Here is an 18,967-nt window from a genome sequence, read left to right on the forward strand (position 1 = left end):
AGTTACAACTGTATAGGTTTTTAAAAAATCAAAACTTATTGAACATATTGAAAAGTATATCAATTTCCAAACTGCATACGGTTTAGTTTTTGAACACATGGTTGCATATGGTTTCATCGGGTTTGGAGGAATATGTTTTTACAAAAAATACAGATAGCAAGCAGTATAGCAAAAACATAATGTGAATGCAACCTAGAATATTGGGTTTAATGCGTGTGAACATGGTGTCAGATTCTCTTTAAGGGAAAAGCTAAATGATCTAAAGCAGTGTTTCCCAGCCAGCGTGCCTCCAGCCCTTGCAAAAGTACAACTCCCAGCATGCCAGGACAGCCAAAAGCTGTCCGAGCATGCTGGGAGTTGTAGTTTTGCAAAAGCTGGAGGCACCCTGGTTAGAAAACACTGATTGAGAGAATCATGTAAGACATGGGGAAGGGGACGCAGTATCCTTCTGCTACAGCTGAATGACAGACAGGCTTATAGAGTTCCCAGTAAAGAAAAACCTCTGCCTTGGGATGCATGGGACATACTATTAAGAAAATCTAGAGAAATGCATATTTTTCTACCCATTGACTTCAAAGGGTAGGAAAATATGCAACAACAAATACACAGCAAAATACAGCATGTGTGACCCTACCTTAAAACTGATGGCAAAGATAAATGTTGCAGTATTACGCTGGGTTCACACCACGTTTTCAGCCATACAGGACCGAATACGGCTGGGGGGAGCTAAAACCGGGCGCTCCCGTATCTCAGCCATATGTCGCCCGTATGGAATTAATTTCAATGAGCCGACCGGAGTGAAAGGCTGACTCCGGTCGGCTCATTTTTGCCCCGTACGCTGTTTTCCCACCGGACCTAAAACCATGGTTTGCCCATAGATTCCACAGTGTGAACCCAGCCTTAGGGTCTATTCACACACAGAATTTATGCTTGTGGAATTCCACCTCAAATTAAAGCCCATAGACTTCTATGGGATTCCGCACTCCCATTCACACTTCTGAATTTCTGCCTGCAGAACTCCGCAAGCAGAAATTCAGAAGTGTGAATTGGAGTGCGGAATCCTATAGAAGTCTATTGACTTTAATTTGAGGCGGAAAGAGGAAATTCTGCCGTGTGAATAGACCCTTAAAGTGAAATTCCACTTTTTAATACAGGAAGGCTCTATCAATAGAGGAGTCACGGCAGCCTCAAAGGCAAAGTAATCCCTCAGGCTGCCAGGACAAGGCATCTGTGTTCAACACCACTGGACCACTACACCAAAGCCAACTTAGATGCTGTTAACGTCTGACAGCGGTCATCTAAAGGGCTATTAGCCGCCGGGTACTGAATTGAATCGGGATCGCCTTCCAAACACCTTTATTGGCTCCAGGGTATGCCCATACGTCCTAGGATGGGAAAGGATTAAAGAGTTTAAATATATATTTGCTCCAATTTTCTGATACAGAGCTACAAATCCAAATAAATATAAAATTAAAATATCAAATTCTATTTACCTGCACACTCCACTAGGTGGCGCCTAATATCTCACTGTATACTATGTTCTAATTGAGTTAATTGTATAAACATTATGCAGTTAGCTTCTTTTGGATCAGAAATGGAGCTTTGACCTGCATACAGACACTTAAAGGGGTTATCCACCATAAGGTGATTTTAGTAGTACACTACGTACCCGCCAGAACTGGGTATTTCCTGTAGAATTTGATTCTCTAAACTACACATCCCATAGTTCCATAGTTTGTAAGTATGAGGTCACTTTCCTCCCTCCCACACATCAGCCGCCCCACCCATTGAAACACACCTGTGATCCCTTCAATGCAATACACCAGTGTTTTCTAACCATAGTGCCTACAGCTGTTGCAAAATGATCTCTCTCCCACCTGACAGTCGCTCCACCCATTGAAGCAGGACAGACTCCCTCTGATCACCTGACTAGTGATGTCCGGTCTTGACGCACTTCAACCTGGGAAAATCTGAGACAAGTCATTTTGTATGCTGTTAAAAATAAATATTGGGGCGATAATCACAGAAGAATTGTGAGAAAACCGTAACACACAGGTACAGACACTATATTATGAACTACACTAACTTTACAGCCCCTGTAGCATAGTCAAATAAAAAAAAAAATCCTGGAATACCCCTTTAAGAGATTGATCAGCATGTACTGCAAGGTGTACGATGCGGACTCATCAAGGAGACGGTGGTACATCGCACCATAGCCTATAAATACGAATAACTCCAGCGTTTCTATGAACGGAATTACTTTGAATATCAGGAAAAATGTTTCCCTGAACAGTTCTTCCTGAGCACATTCTGAGAAGACTCCTGCTGGGAAATGACAAATGTAAGAGACAATTCCTTTCCGCATGCAGCTGTAAACTGCACAAGTTCTTAAAAAGTTTTCTTTAGATGCCTATAAATAAAAACAGCTGTAACTGCGCATCCTCTACAGCAAAAATAACAAATAAACAAAACACAATTATCAGGACCCAGCTATATGGACTGTGGTTTTTTGTTTGTTTTTGTTTAAAGGGGTACTCCCCTGGAAAACTTTTTTTTTTTCTTTTAAATCAACTGGTGCCAGAAAGGTAAACAAATTTGTAAATGACTTCTATTAAAAAAATCTTAATCCTTCCAGTACTTATTAGCTGCTGAATACTACAGAGAAAATGGTTTTCTTTTTGGAACACCGAGCTCTCTGCTGACATCACGAGCACAGTTCTCTCTGCTGACATCTCTGTCCATTTTAAGAACTGTCCTGAGTAGGAGAAAATCCCCATAGCAAACAGATGCTGCTCCGGACAGTTCCTAAAATGGACAGAGATGTCAGCAGAGAGAACTGTGGTCATGATGTCAGCAGAGAGCTCTGTGTTCCAAAAAGAAAACCATTCCCTCTGTAGTATTCCGCAGCTAATAAGTACTGGAAGGATTAAGATTTTTTTAATAGAAGTCATTTACAAATTTGTTTACCTTTCTGGCACCAGTTGATTTAAAAGAAAAAAAAAAAGTTTTCCAGTACTGGAAGGATTAAGATTTTTTAATACAAGCAGTTTTCCACAGGCGTACCCCTTTAAAGCCATTCACCCAAGTGCTAGAAAAAGTGCAAACATGTCACACTAAAAAAACAGGCACTGGGATGTGGTCTATCACAAGCCTTTTTCCCAAAGGAGAGAGGCCTCCCAAAAAGCCTACCCTTCCCTTCTAGGCCAGAAGGTACCTGCGAAGTTTCAGGTTTAATGCCCTTTTTCGCCAAAGCTACAAAGGGACCACAAATGCATCAACCTAGACCAGTGTTTCCCAAGCGAGGTGCCTCCAGATGTTGCCAAACTACAACTCCCAGCATGCCTGGACAGCCGAAGGCTGTCCAGGCATGCTGGGAGTTGTAGTTTGGCAACACCTGGAGGCACCCTGGTTGGGAAACACTTTTAAATCAACTGGTGCCAGAAAGTTAAACAGATTTGTAAATGACTTCTATTAAAAAAATATTTACCCTTCCAGAACTTTTTAGCAACTCCATGCTACAGAGGAAATTCTTTTCTTTTTGAATTTCTTATTTGTATTGTCCACACTCCACAGCATAGGTTTGCAATGGGGATTTTCTCCTGCTCTGAACAGTCCCTCATACGGGCATCAGGTGTCAGCAGAGAGCATTGTTGACAAGACAAAAAAGAAATTCAAAAAGCAAAGAATTTCCTCTGTAGCGTACAGCTGCTAAAAAGTACTGGAAGTGCAAATATTTTTTTAATAGAAGTCATTCACTAATCTGTTTAACTTTCTGGCACCAGTTGATAAAAAAAAAAAAATGTTTTCCACCGGAGTACCCCTTTAATTTCCCTTATTCTGTTGTGCTAGTATGAGAATATTACATTAGAAGTCATCCACCAGAGGAGAAATCTTAGGATAAATAGGGTTATTTCTCCAGTGATTTTAGGCAAAGCTGCTCGTTAAAGTCATATTTAGGGCACAGAATAGACTGAACATTGGAAGAACAAGGCGCCAATGCATCTTTCACTCTTCGTGTAGGTACAACACATTGCAGAGATAAATGATGTGCGCTATTGTTACTGTACAAGATAAAGCGACGGTAGGACAGGAAGTAAGAATTATTCCTGCTGTTCTGTTTCTCAGAAGAAAACCAAAAGGGAGCACCCAGAAAAGGCCGTCGCTTTAATCTGACTTTTGAGACGTGATGTGGAGCAGCTGCTCAGAAGGAGGGCTGCAGCTTTCTGACAAACATCAATACACACATGAACTTTTTAGAATATAATTTTGTCATTTGTAAGATCAGTGTTCCAGAAAATCAACCCAAGACGAAAAGACAGGGGTTCCAGCTCCACCCAAAAAATAGTTAAAAATAGGTAACTTTAATTCATATCATATTAAAAAAATTATGAAAGGAAAACACACCTAACAAAAAAGTGCTCTAGTGAGTTAAAAACCCACGTCCACCGACGCGTTTCGAACAATTATGTTCTTAATCATGGCATATGGTTTGCTGAGCAGACCATATGCCATGATTAAGAACATATTTGTTCGAAACGCGTCGGTGGATGTGGGTTTTTAACTCACTAGAGCACTTTTTTGTTAGGTGTGTTTTCCTTTCATCATTTTTTTTATTATATGATATGAATTAAAGTTACCTATTTTTAACTGTTTTTGGTGGAGCTGGAACCCCTGTCTTTTCGTATTGGATTGTATCAACCAAGGATATGGCTTGGCTCTTGTTTCCTGTGCGCCCTGCAAATGGACATCTTTATATGGGGGAAATGGTGAGCTGAAAGTACAAACTTTTTTTTTTCTTTTTCTCAAGTTCCATAAAATCAGCGGCACTTATCAAGGCAGACACACAATTATACATGTGGGAGACAATGTTCTATTGTTCAGATGTAGCAGAGCTGAGCGAGTCAATGCAGCAAAATGATAAATTAATAATTTGTCAGGATGCGCTGTGGTATCAGGTTTTTTTTTCTTTTTCTAGTTAAAAGTCACCTGCGCTTTAAGCTGATTTTTCAAAATAAGCTGCCCTGTGTGTGCAGGTGAAGAAGCATTATTTGTTTCCCTTCTGCATCCTTCATCTCTTATTTTTAGTTTTCCCGCAGCTAGTGGGTGTAGAGTATCTGCTATGTTGCATCCCATACACTGCACACACAGAAGGGAAGATCCTGCTTCCCTATACCTTTTCACATCCCACACCCTAAGAAGCAGCAGCAGCATGGAGGACATTATATAGCAGTACTGAGAGTATAAACTATGAATCCAACACTGAGGTGAGATAAGACAATTACTTGAGCAGTCTTCTAGAGCTTCCTCAGGAGTCCTCCGTTGCAGGAGGCGGAAATGCGTGGGGTCTTCTGTCCCCGTGTTTGGATGAGGAAGTCCCGGCAACCACACAGCGACATCTTGAGAGATAGAGGCACTTCCACACTATATGCACTTTGCATGGCTGTAGCACTAGTACTTTATGGAATGTCATTTATTGGTATTCATTGATGGGCATGTATTGCCATTATATGTTTACTTATTTTGATATACATGATTTGTTACCCATAGAGTGAGTTTTAAATAGTGTGTGGGAGCAGTGTGTGGACCTTAATATATTTGTAGATGAGAACAACTGTATACAAACCAAGATATATAGGAAACCCACGTCCTCTAATTCACTACTTTATTGGACGAGTTGGCACCCCTGGTCCCTGAAGAAAAGCGTCCCAACTGGCCAATATCTAAGGGCCAGGAGGAACTGCTCAGAGGAAACCTCATTCCAAACTGAGTCTAACGAGCTTTTCAGGAGATTCAGACAGAGGGGCTACCCCAGAAGACATCTAAAAGCGGCCTACCATCGTGCGAGAGATAGTGCTAGATCTGATCTACTGAGAGATTCACGACCAGAGGAGACGACACAGCCGATACGCTGCATAGGCACATATGATGGCCAAAGTGACAAAAAAATGGCGATATTAAATCGTCATTGGCACCTCTTATATAGGGACCCTGAATTGAAAGAAGTAATTGGAAAAAAAACAAAGGTCACATTCCGCCAAGGACCCAATCTGCGGAATTTGCTAGTAAATAGTCACTTGAGACAAGAGGATAGACCGACCAACTGGCTAACCAGCAGTGTTATTGGATCCTTCGGTTGTGGGAACTGCAGTTTCTGTAAATTCTTGCCAAAAACAAAAAAATTCACCAATCCAGTAGACGCACGGGTTTATGAAGTTCGACAGTTTGTAAACTGCAAAACAAAGAATATAGTCTATGCTGCCCAATGCGAATGTCCGAAGCTCTACGTGGGTAAAACCACACAGGAGTTCAGGAGACGCATAAGTCAACATCTAAGCAACATCAGGACGGGAGCAGAGACACCTATCTCAAGACACATGCATGCTATGCATGGCAACAATCTATCTGGTCTTAAGTTCTGGGGCATTTGCAGCCTGAAACTAGGCCCAAGAAAGGGCAACATAGACAGAATGCTTCTAAGGGAAGAAGCCAAATGGATATATAGACTCAAATGTCTATCACCAAGAGGCCTCAATGAAGGCTTCTCATATGCGGCATTTTTACAATGAAACAATAGACAGGAATACCAATAGCTTTATGGTGATGAGTGAGATTGAAATGATCACCATAAGTAATAGGATAACCCATATAGTATAAAATATCTATCTACCTGCATACTTACCTGTAAACACAGTAACCTACTAAATAAACTAAACATCTACCTACCTACATACTTACCTGTAGATATCGCTACCTATCAAATAAATCTCCTATTGCACAAGTTAGTCACCTTCAACAATTGGTGGTGAGTGCAACAGAAGAAATAAGATAAAAGAGAATCAGCATAAAAATATAAGACACTCACCATTTGCAATGTGTGGTTCGAGGGGGGACCTGGAGTTGTTGAGTGGGGGTGGGGCGGTCCGAGAGGGGATCGCCAGATGGAGATGTGCTGCACCTAAGGGAGGAAACAGTTGTATGATTATTAAACCTAGGGTTAAATATATCCTATATCCAATATGACTAATCATTTAGATATGACTAAGATCATCTATATATGACTAAGAACATGCCCTAATCGTATTCCCCTGGAATGTTACCGGGGGTGCACAATGTTGGAATTGACACCATATCATGGTCAACATGTGGGTACACTGTGTACATGTGAGGGGATGTACAAGCAATTTTTGTGGGTATTCGCCTATCAGTATAGATATCAGATATGATAGTAAATCTATACTAGTGGATCTTACAAATACAATTGGGAATACCATATAATATCACCTCAACCTGGGCATTCTATAAGTGATAAAGTCCTGAATATCCCTATGGTGAACATTTAACCCATCACCCTCCCAATATCCCAACCTTAGATAATGATCAGGTATCAATGAATGTGAAGAAGAGTGACTCCGAAGCTGGATTAATATTGGAGCATGCGCAGTACCGTCTGCGAAAATCCGACTAATTCCTGCAAACAGGCTAATGCGCAGCCGCGGTCCCCGGGCATGCGCAGTGAACCATCAAGCCGAGGTGGAGCGCAAACAATTGATGCTTGGAACGCAAAGGTATCGTGACTGGCTGCCAGTGAACAGGTGACACTGACGTCATCGCCCGGCGCTCAGCGCCGAGTCGGCGAGGATGACGAGGCGGCGTTCCAGGACGATGATAGGTTGTACGGCGGTACAGGTAACACTGGTGAATAGGACCTGATTGGTCCAAAAACCGGGCACACAGGTGCATTGTAACCTGTGAAGCCATGATAGGTGGAATGATGTTAGTAGGTGGTCCTAATGGGTATATATACCGAGATGGTGGATCAGAAAGTTGATGCCCATTTTCCCTCCTGAAGACGCTACGGATGTAGTGAAACATGTAGAGGGGGCGTTTATAGCATTTTAATCAGCGGGAGTTGGTGTGCTATCTACGGTGGTACTGCAGCCCACCTGGGATAATTGATACATACACAGTGGTCAACTGGACTAAATCCAAATACTATTATAAAGCACACCAACCCGTGTTTTTAAGCCAATACACTCATCATTTAATTTACACTTATTATTTATAATTCTAATTTGAACACTAATAAAAGTTAAGTTTTAAGGGTGGGATTTAACAAGGGTATCAGTGACCCTGGGTCTTCCAGGGTCAAAGGTGTTTCTTGGTTATAATTACCCTAACCCACCCTGGGGTCTTTTTTGTTGTTGATATGGGAGCAGTTGGTACATGCAAGTTTTTTGGATTGCTATTATACTATTATCTGTACTCAGGTCACTGCAGTGCCTTTGGTTATTATATTCTAATTGCATTTTGGTCAGGACAACCTCATCTTTTGGTGTGGGTTATTATACCCAGAATGAGATGGGCGTAGTAGGATTATATTCCTCCGCCAGGCATATATTGTTTTTTAGGCTAGGTCCAGACTACGGAATCTCCGGGCAGAAAATTTCCACCCGGAGATTCCGAGTGCTGCCGGCGCTGGCTGAATCAGTCGGCGCTAGGACCGCACGGACACTGCAGTCTCCCATAGACTGCAATGTGTTCCGCGCGGATTTCCGTCTGAAGAAAGAGCAACCCCTTTCTTCAGGCGGAAATTTCCAAGCGGATTTTCCGTTCACAAATTCCGAAGTGTGAATTTGTGAACGGAAACCCATTCCCTATACTATACATTTTAGCAAGCGGAATTTCCGCCTGCAATTGCAGGCGGAAATTCTGTAGTCTGAACCTAGCCTTAATGGTTTTAAATGTCTGTGTACTCTCTTTTTGTGTGTTCAGATATGTGAATAAAGATACCTTATATATACACATGGTTTGATATACCGTACATAATTTTTGGTGTGCATTCTGATATGGTCGCTAGCCCTTTCTCTTGCAGTGTATTACAAAGTATTGGTCATTACAAAGGTGTCTTTACAAAGTACTGGTCTGCCATGATTTTCAGTCCGTGTCAAAAATCTGACATGCTGAGAAAATGACCAGAACGTAGTCACTAGCTGACTACCATCAGATCCGCAGCCCCATAATAGTAAATGGGCCCGTTCATGTCACGATTTCATCCAATTGGAGCTTCTGAAATTGTATCTGTGCAGCGGACACTCAAATCGTGGTGTGAATGTAGCCTAAGAATGGGATGCCAACGTATACTGTGGTGAAGAGCAGTGGGTGCCATTTCAATTAATTGCCCAAATAGCTTCCCCTAGTGACTCAGTTCGGGCCATAAATGCCTTTTCAACTGGAGAGTGCAGCAGACTGCGCATTTAGATCTGGTAAAATGACATATACAGTCAGAATGGAGTCACTTCTTGACCCTGTTCAGGCAATTGAAGTAAAATGGCACACACTGCTTTCCCCCACAGTATATGTCGGTATCCAGTTCTTGGCTGCATGCAGACAGATACTTGAGACACGGATTCAAAGAAATGATAAAGTGAGCAAAAGGGGTTAATTAAGTGACATGAGGCCGGAGCACATGGTCTGCCCACCCCATACAGCATTGTCTATCTGCTGATCAGTCAGTAAATCACCTTCAGTAATCAGATAGTATGAGGGGGATGTCACTGTTATCACTTTTTACTGACCAGCACTGCAGCCCCCAGGATTTCCTGTATTCCCTGTGATAACTGGAAGAGGATGAACAGAAAACATCCGCTCACACTTCTGTTCGACTCCAAGACTGAGGAGTTTCCACTGACATTCCAGCCGGTGAGCGGTCTGACAGGGATGGGCAGTACTTCTTCAGCGGTGCTCAGGCTGAGTGATGCGGTTATTAGGGGGAGAGGCCTGCAGACTGCACCTCCTCCACACAGCAGAAGAGGAGGAGGTGCAACACTTGTTTCCTTCTCTACCTCTCTGTTGTACCGTCCATACTCATAGTGATCTATCTTGGCTGTTATCTGTGCGGTAGTTAAAGGGTCATTGTTAACCCTTGCTATTCGTGATGCCAGGGTGAGGGCCCCTCAGTAATGCTTGTCCTACCGCCACCCTTCCCAAGAGCGATAGGGAGGTAGAGAATAATAGAATGTCCACAACAGGAGAGTTTTCTGAAACAGGTATAACTTTTACTGAAGATTTTCTGCAAGCTTCATAAACTGAAGTCTCTATGCATACAACTGCTTTCTTTGGAGATTGACAAAGGTTGGGACTTTAGCAATTTAGAGTCTTTAGGTATTATGCACTGTTCCACTATAAAGGTCCTCCAACATACCATAGAGGATATTAACATGGTCATATGACCGAAGGTCCTGCGAGGCTAAACAAGGTAAGTACTATACATTATCCTAGATATATACTATTATTAAATATATACATATATTAACATTAGATAATTAGACTTGAGAAGAGTCGACTAGGGGCTGTCCCACCTGAGAGATCCTACCTGAGTGTAGTTACTCTGACTTTAGGGACCTCTACACTAGGTATGGTATGCAATACGGTACCGGGACACCGCAACCTCTATCCTGCTCCTCTACACAATGGTGTAGGGTTTAGAAACAAAAACAACAACAATTAGCGCAGCAGACGGCCCTGACTGTTTATACAGCGTTCTTCTGCTTCTGTACTCCAGTGCTGCAGGGGAGTGCAGAGGGGGCCTGGGTCTTCTCGTAGCCCGGGCCCCTTACTGGGGTACTGGCTGTTCCCCCCTGATGGCAGCCCTGAGCCCCGGCATGCTGGCACTAGGACCACTCGGAAATGTGCCATCTCATAGACAGCAATGCATGTCCTTGTGGAATCTGTAGAAAGAATAGACATATCTATTTTTTCTGTGGACGCCGTAAATGGAATTTCTGTGGCAGAAAAATGTGGCACAGAAATTCTGTTGTGTGAACAATGCAGCAGAGTCCTATTGAAATCAATGTGACTTTGCTGCTGTGGAATGTCTGTGAGGAATTCTTCAGCAGAATTACGCGCAGAAATTCCGCCATGTGAACATGGCCATAGAAAAACTATGAGGAGACAGTGAGGAGAATAAATAACAAAAATTAGTGGTTCCCAGCTTGGACCTGTGTTTCCCAACCAGTGTGCCTCCAGCTGTTGGAGAACTACCACTCTCAGCATGACGGGACAGCCAAAGGCTGTCTGGGCATGCTGGGAGTTGTAGTTTTGCAACTGCGGGAGGCACACTAGTTGGGAAACACTGGCTTAGACTAAACAATCACAAATGAACCGGATTTTAAGAAGTAGTGCAGGTTGTTGAAAAATCTGGTTAATCTTTAGACTGTTTCCACCATCTTAAGTTTGGTTTAGTTTTGGGTGCATTTAATGGCACATTTTATGCCTGCCACACCCACTTGTTTGCTAAGCTCCACCTATTTGTCAGAGTGCAAAAGTCTATCGTTCACAGGAGCCAAAGAGAATCAGCTAGGTCCTACCTATGGTCTACCATTTCAACTGGAAAATTATTTTCTGATTTATTTATTAATAATAATAATAATAATAATAATAATAATAATAGTAATAATATGTCTTAGTGGGGAGGGCCAATGCTGTGTTTTTCATAGATCCAAATCGCCTGTTTTCCTTTACAATGCCATCGAATTGCATTAGAAAATGTTGTCTGTTTGTAGCTGTCACTAGTTGGAGCTTATTAAAGGGGCACTCCAGGATCCCATCTCAGCTGTTGATTGACTGAGTGGGTTGTCACTTCTGCTCATCTCTGAAGCTGTGGGCTGAGGCGCTTAGGAGTATGGTGGGTAGAGTGATGAGAGCTGGGCCCCGTAAAGTACCCTCCACGATCAGAAACTAATCACCTTTAATAAAGCTAGTAGTGAACTCAGTAGGGACCAAATTAATCTATATGCAGTATGCTCCCCCTAGAGGTTGATTCAGGTAAATTCTATGATAGAAAGTTGGCCAAAGTTAATCAATACCAGGTCTCTTCCACCAATTCCACTCAATAGCATGTTCTGCTCTTGTGGCGGGTCCGTGCCGTCTTTGCCCTGTTTATTTAATGTAAACTGACACTTTACATGTGTATTAAAGCTATTTTATTGCTATATGTCTTATGACTGTAGAATATTTCCATTCAGTAATCCAAAAATATGATTCAACTTCCTTAAAGGGGTACTCAGCCCCTAGACATCTTATCCAATGGATAGGGGATAAAATGTCTGATTGTGGGGGGCCCGTTGTGATGTCACATTCTGCCCCCTCAATACTAGTCTATGGGAGGGGGCATGGCGGCTGACCTTTTCCTTTCGACCTTCCCCATAGGAGACTGTTTTTCAATGGAGTTTTGTGTGGTCTTCTTAAGGGTACGTTCACACATACAGGATCCTGCGCAGATTTGATGCGCAGGATTTGTAACTGCGGATTAGAAGCTGTGCTCAGTCATTTAGTTTACATTGAAATCTGCAGCAGAAAATCCTGCGCATCAAATCTGGGTACGTGTGAACGTATCCTAAAGAGGTTTCACTGTAGTATAACTAATAAACAATGTTTACACAGATTTGCTTGTTCTGGTTAATTTAATGTTATGGCAGTGATTCAAACTAAAGTGGTATATTTTATTTCTATTCAATAAAAGTGTTGTTGTTTTTGTTTTTTTTAGGTTTATAGCGAAACCATGTGCTTTGACTCTTAAAATTCAGGCCAGTGGACCACAGAAGGCCCAGCACAATGCCATTCTGGAAAAGGTCTTTACTGCAATCACAAAGGTAAAGAGGAGTTGGAAAATATGATTATGTTTTTTGCTGGTTTTTCATTGTCAAACAACTATCCTTAAACCAACTAAAATGTAAAAAAGAAAGAAATAATAAAAACAAAAGTTAGTGCTTAAAGGGACGACCCCAAGACTACAACTTATTACCTATCCATAGGATAGGTGAAGAATATCTGATCAGTAGTTTCCTCACCAGGAATTCTGATGTGTGCACAATGCAGCAGAATCCCATTGAAAACAAAGGGACTTTGCTGCAACAGAATTTTCAAGCTGAATTTTTCTACTGGAAATGTTGCTATGTGAATAAGGCTTGAGTGTGAGATAGGATTGAGGCATTGATTCTCCCTGGTTTGGTGAACCAGATAGAATTTAAACAACTACCATAGTTTGGGAGAACCAGGAAGAAACAGCTGCCAATTGCCACATAAACTTAGCCTCATGAATGGATGCCGCAACACTCCATCATGTGACAAATTCCACCTGTGGTGATGGGTATGGAAGCGCAGATGTTATCAACCCTTTGTAATCGTGATGCAAGGGCGTGGTTTACCTAATTCACCACCCAAGGTATAGTCGATTATTCCTGGGCCAGGCACGGGGCAAATAATCACTCCGACGCAAGGTTACGCAACAATGGCTTTACTGAGGCAGACAAGGTGTTGCAGTCTATACAGCTCAGTTCAGCACCAAGGAGATGCAGGGTGAACTTAGGGAAGCTTATCGGCTTGCTGGGACTTGGAGTTGTAATTGACTTGACTGAGGCAGCCACGCTTGAATTAAGTAATTGACAGATTTGACCATCTTGACTGGACTTGGACTTCTGTAGTTTCCCCACTGGTTTAGTTCCTACCTTGCAGCTTTGACTTTCACTACAGATGCAGGGGTTAACTTGCAGTAGAAGCGTGGGTGCAGGACTAGGCCTCAGGCCTCCTTCGGGATCACACAGACGAACTCCTCAGCTATTCACTTCACTGTACCTCAGCATGCTCTGGACTAGAACTGACTAGCTGAACCCTGGCCTCACTATATAAGGGGGACAGTTTAGAGAGATCCCATTGGTCACCGAAAAGCCACCTGTTCCCCTTGCATACTCCCCTTGACAACAAAGGTCCTTAGTAACACAGATTTAAGGTAACAGTGCATATAAAATACATAATATTAACTCTGGCCTAACAATACATTAGTAGTACATTCCTCAATGCAATAAAGAGAGTTCTAGGGAGAGGGGACCCATGACGGACATTGAGCTGGATCTGCCAAACAGGATGGGCAGAAGTACAGAGGAATACATAACTCTGTACTGGGTCACCACACACCTATACTAGTTGGGCACCTGTAACGTCAGAGGTCTGTTGGGTTTCGTGCAGCACTTTATTACTATCAAATATGACTCCAACACAGAACATCCATTGGAGATGTGAACAGGCCCTCACTAGGACAAATACTTTACCACATACTGAATATTATGAAGACTGAATTATACTAAAATGTTATTGCATTCTGAAAGCTTACCAGATGACATTGAACTATAAGATCAAAACACAAAGGAACAAAAATGACAATACAATTAATATTCTTAGGGGAATATGAAGCACTAAATGCTACTACAGTATATTGTTCAGATAATAATAGGTGTTAAAGGACGTTTAAGTCACCATTAAAGTCCAAATTGTCTAAACTCTATAAAAATATACCTATAAAAATATATGTATAAAAATAATGGTATGTAAAAAGCGGTCTAACCCTCAGCAGCTGGTTTATGTCTATTTCTGACCTCCAGTTAAAGGGGTATTCCGGCTTTATACATCTTATCCCCTCTCCAAAGGATACAGGATAAGATGTATGATCGCAGGTAGGGATGAGCAAATCTAATCTGATGAATCCGAATTCTTTATTCATTTCAGGAAAAATTTGCTTTGCAACGAATCCAAATATCGCCACGATTCGATTGCACAAATCGCTTTAATAAACTCCATTTAGTGCGGTCCAGGCTCCAGGGAATCTAAGATAGTGGCTCCACATGTCAGGACATGGGGAAAGGAACTCTGGGAAGGCGGGTAGGTGGGATGACCCTGAATCACATGCAGGATGCAACCTATCAGCAGCCAGCCACCCTTGTGATGTCAAAGCCCTATATAATCGGCAGCCATCTTGCAGCCAGTCACATCAGCGTTTTATTGCAGAGAGAGAGAGAGATGGACAGAGAGCAATGTGTTTACAGCAACGATTCACCTCAAGGCCAAATCCAGCCTAGACTCCAAGCTCCACCAACAAAGAGGATCCAATGTGCGCTGCCTATCCACAGAGAGAGGATACAGTACTGGACAAAGGGGTTTATTCTCTTAAAAGTAATAAAACATGCACAACGCGTTTCAAAGCCGAATGAAGTACAACAAACAAATGGGGAGGGGGCAGGTTTATATACACACACTCCTCCCATACCTAAGGTCACATGATCGCAAAAAACATTACATCACCTTCAAGTAGATTCAACACATTAAATAGAAAAAAAGTATTTAAAAACAAAACACTTATAAAAATATAAATACGTGAGCATACTAGATAAACATGCAACACATATATATATATATTCAAAAATGTATGGGGATCTATGCAGGTGCACACATCTATGCACCAAATTGCGCAAAGAGTATGCCCCTATACAAATCCACACACATGAAAAATAATAAAAATGAATATCCAATAATACATATAAAAGTACTGATCAGAATCCCTCCATGAAGCCAGTGATTTCAATGATGTCAAATAGTGGTTCTTTCAATGGTCTCATTAAGACCATCAGGGGTTAATGTGTTGAACATAAACATCCAGTATGACTCCATCTTGATAAGAGTCTGAAATCTATTAGTAACCATGATTGGTACAGTTTCAATAATGGATAGGTGTAAAACATTAATATCCCTGTCATGTTTTAAACAGACATCTCGCAAAACACTGTGCTTTATAAAGGTATTCTGAACATTCGCTCTGCGTTTATTCATTCTCTGGCGCACAGTCTGAACTGTGCACCCAACATACTGATAACCACAATCACCTTTTAGCAGGTAAATTACATATTGTGAACCACAATCGAATCTGTCTCTAACTGGGAAGTACTGACCGGTAGAATTTGACTGCAAGGTCCGGTCACCGGATGAAGAAATCCATAAGCAACATAGGCAACGATTGCTGCCAGAGCAGAAGGTCCCCTTCTGTCCATCACCTGACAAAGTCATGTGAATGGAAGAAGGTTTTAGATCACATGACCCGATCCTAGTAGTCTGCGCTTGAGTAGAAGAGCGCAATCTAACAGGAGCTGAAATACTTTTCAAATTCCTGGCACGTCGGTAAGTAAAAGCAGGTTTTTGTGGTAAGAGTTCTTTTAAAACTGGGTCTCTTTTTAAAACAGCCAATGTTTCTAAATAATATTAGTTTTAATAATAGTAATAGTTTTATTTTTAGAAAACTGGAATTAAAATTAGTAATAAAATGAATACGGAACTTATCATTATTATTTGTTATATTGGAAGAAGCAGAGGGGATCAGTTGAACCAATTGTTGTTTTAAAGTATACATTTTTTTATATGCATCTTTTAAAACCTTTTTAGGGTACCCTTTATTGAAGAACCTTTTTTGAAGAACTTTAGATTGTTGAACAAAGTCTTTCTCAGTGGTGCAATTTTTTTGTACCCTACGGTATTGACTGTAGGGTATATTGTAGATCCATTTGTGATAGTGACAACTCCTTGTGTCTAATAGACTATTTACGTCCACCTTTTTTAAGTGGGTGCGGGTCTGAATCCACCTCTCTGGGCTCCTAAAAATCTCTAAGTCCAAAAACACCATGTGAGAAGAGGAAATATTTAAGTGAAGGAAAGACCCCAAGAATTGTGATTGAGGTAAAAGTGAAAGTGTTGTGATTGAGTATGTATTTAATGCCATCAATAAGAAACTGAAGTGAAGAGTCCCCATCCAAGTAGTGAGAAATAGCAAATAAGCCCCTTTCCTCCAAAATATTGGAGTAGAGGGAACTTACATCAAGTGAAATGAATAAAAAATCATGAGGTAGATTAAGAGAGTTCAGTAAAAAAAATAAGTTGAAAAGAATCTCTCAAAAAAGCCAGTAGAGTGCAGACATAACCTTGAAGAAACAAATCAATAAAATATGACAGATGAGACGAGATAGAATTTACCATAGAGATAATTGTTTAATAAATTGTTATCCATAGCAAAGGAGATTAATTCCATATATTTTTTCTAATCATCCATAAGGGGATTGGCACTTAATATTTCATAATAGTAAGAATCAGATAAGATTCAAACAGCTTCATTTACGGTATGTACTGATCACATTCCAAAAGGACCGTGGCTCCCCCTTTGTCGGCGGGACGTATAATCAAATTGGGGTTCTTTTTCAAACTGGATAAACCATTCCTTTCATCTTTTTAGAGATAATTTAAATTCTCCGGTATAAAGGACATACCCTGATTAATGTGACGGAAATCATCCAGGACTAGAGAGTGGAAGGTTTCCACAAAACTGCCCCTGGAGAATAAATGCTAAAAAGATATTTTCGGGTGTACATCAACATGCCGGTATGGCTCCCCACACCTGATCTGTGGATTTATCTGTTTTGTTAGTAGTACAGATCGAAGCTATGTCCCAATGAAATCGATAATTCACCATCCGACTCCATTGAGATCTTTTCCCCTAAAGAGGCAAGTAAAGAAGTGGTGGATTTAATAACCTGTTGATCATTCTCATGTGAAAGAATTGATTCCGAAACCGGAGAGGGATCTTGTGTATTATGAATTGTGAGTAATCATAAATTTGCTAAATCAACCTCTGTAATGGGTTCACCACAAACAGGTGTAGAATGAACCCCAGTAGTGATATTGGGGAATGTTTTTTCATCGGTGATTTAATTATCACCCTGCTCCACAGAAGGAATGATTACTGGAGTATGAATATTTTTGACAGAATGAGCATTTTTGTTTTTAGAGGATCTATTATTGCTGATCCAATTTGAATTAGTAATAGTCCGTGTTCCCATTCTCAGATATCTCGAACTGGGGTCAGGGACCATAGTTTTCCCAATGAAAGAAGGAGTACTAATGGAAACTGGGGTGGAGCCTCCACCAGTAGTTGCTTGAGTAATAGGGTTTTTTAGAGCTATATTGTCTCCTGAATATGGTTTCCCTGGGTGATCCCGATTTAGTTTCGGCCATTTTCTGATTTGGTTGGTCCTGTATTCTTCTCTATTGAATTTACCTACTTTTTTATTTATCAAGTCATCTGACACCCCCAGTCAACAGTCGGTGAGTTTCTCAGACACAACCCTCAGTTGGCATGGCCCAGGAGCAGTCCCTGTCCTCCAATTGCCTCTGACCTGTGCTGTTCCCTCCCCCATAGATGTATCCTATGCTGTGGGCTCTATTTTTAGTCAGGACGATCTACTAGAGGACAGTCAGCAGCTACTGCCCAGCCAAGAAGTGGAGACATCCACCGTTTCCTTCGCTAGGCGGGCAAGTAGTAATGAGGAGAGTGGCATGGTAGGTGGTGTTGGGAGCGTTCAGGATCCTGAAGCACACACTGTTGAGGAACCTAAGGAGGACATCAGTGACGTGCAGACAAAACTCGATGATGATGAAGCTGGTCGCACTTGGGAGCCGAGTGCAGAAGGAGCTTCATCGTCATCAGGAGAAGAGGGTGGCAGGTTGCCCGTGAGGCAGCAGTTGAGCTAGAAAGGTGGTAGCATGGTTGAGAATCAGCATGGTGGCAGCAATGGGATGTCTGGAGCCAAATGTGCCCAGGGTAGACCACCTACTTCACGGCAGCCTGCCTTCCAGGAAGATAGTGGAACAGGTGTTCCTGGAGTCGGCAGCAGTAGCAGTCAGTCAGTGCGGACTGTTGGCGGGGGGTGGGGGTGGGGGGAATCAACTACTCTGTGGTGTGCCAGTTTTTCATCAAATATCCAGAGGATGTTAACATGGCCACGTGCAATTAAAAAAAATCTTTAATATTTTCATTTGTGAGGCCCTATGGTCTAGTCAGACTGCCGCAACCTCCAGGTGTATCATTCTGTCACCATATGGTCTCCTCTTGCTGCTGCCACCTCCAGGCTTGGTCATTGTGCCACATTTTGGCCTCCTCATGCTGATGCCATCTCCAGGCTGTGTCATTGTGCTGCCATGTGGTCTCCTCACGCTTCTGGCACATTGCATAAAATTTTTTATGTTAATCTATTTAAAATCTTCAATTTAAAATTTAAAGTATATCTTTAGTCTTTTCAATTGTGAGGCCCTATGGTCT

General features: G+C 41.7%; 1 protein-coding gene across 1 annotated transcript in view; it reads left to right on the forward strand.

The window, feature by feature from the left end:
• CERS6 (ceramide synthase 6) overlaps window positions 1-18,967 on the forward strand; it is a 226,173-nt gene that overhangs the window by 53,729 nt on the left and 153,477 nt on the right. Inside the window, exon 2 of the mRNA XM_056533718.1 lies at window positions 12,545-12,650. Coding sequence (XP_056389693.1) covers window positions 12,545-12,650 — 106 coding nt within the window. The remainder of the gene's footprint in view (window positions 1-12,544; window positions 12,651-18,967) is intronic.

This window comes from Hyla sarda, chromosome 8 (genome assembly GCF_029499605.1).
Source record: "Hyla sarda isolate aHylSar1 chromosome 8, aHylSar1.hap1, whole genome shotgun sequence".
NCBI lineage: Eukaryota > Metazoa > Chordata > Amphibia > Anura > Hylidae > Hyla > Hyla sarda.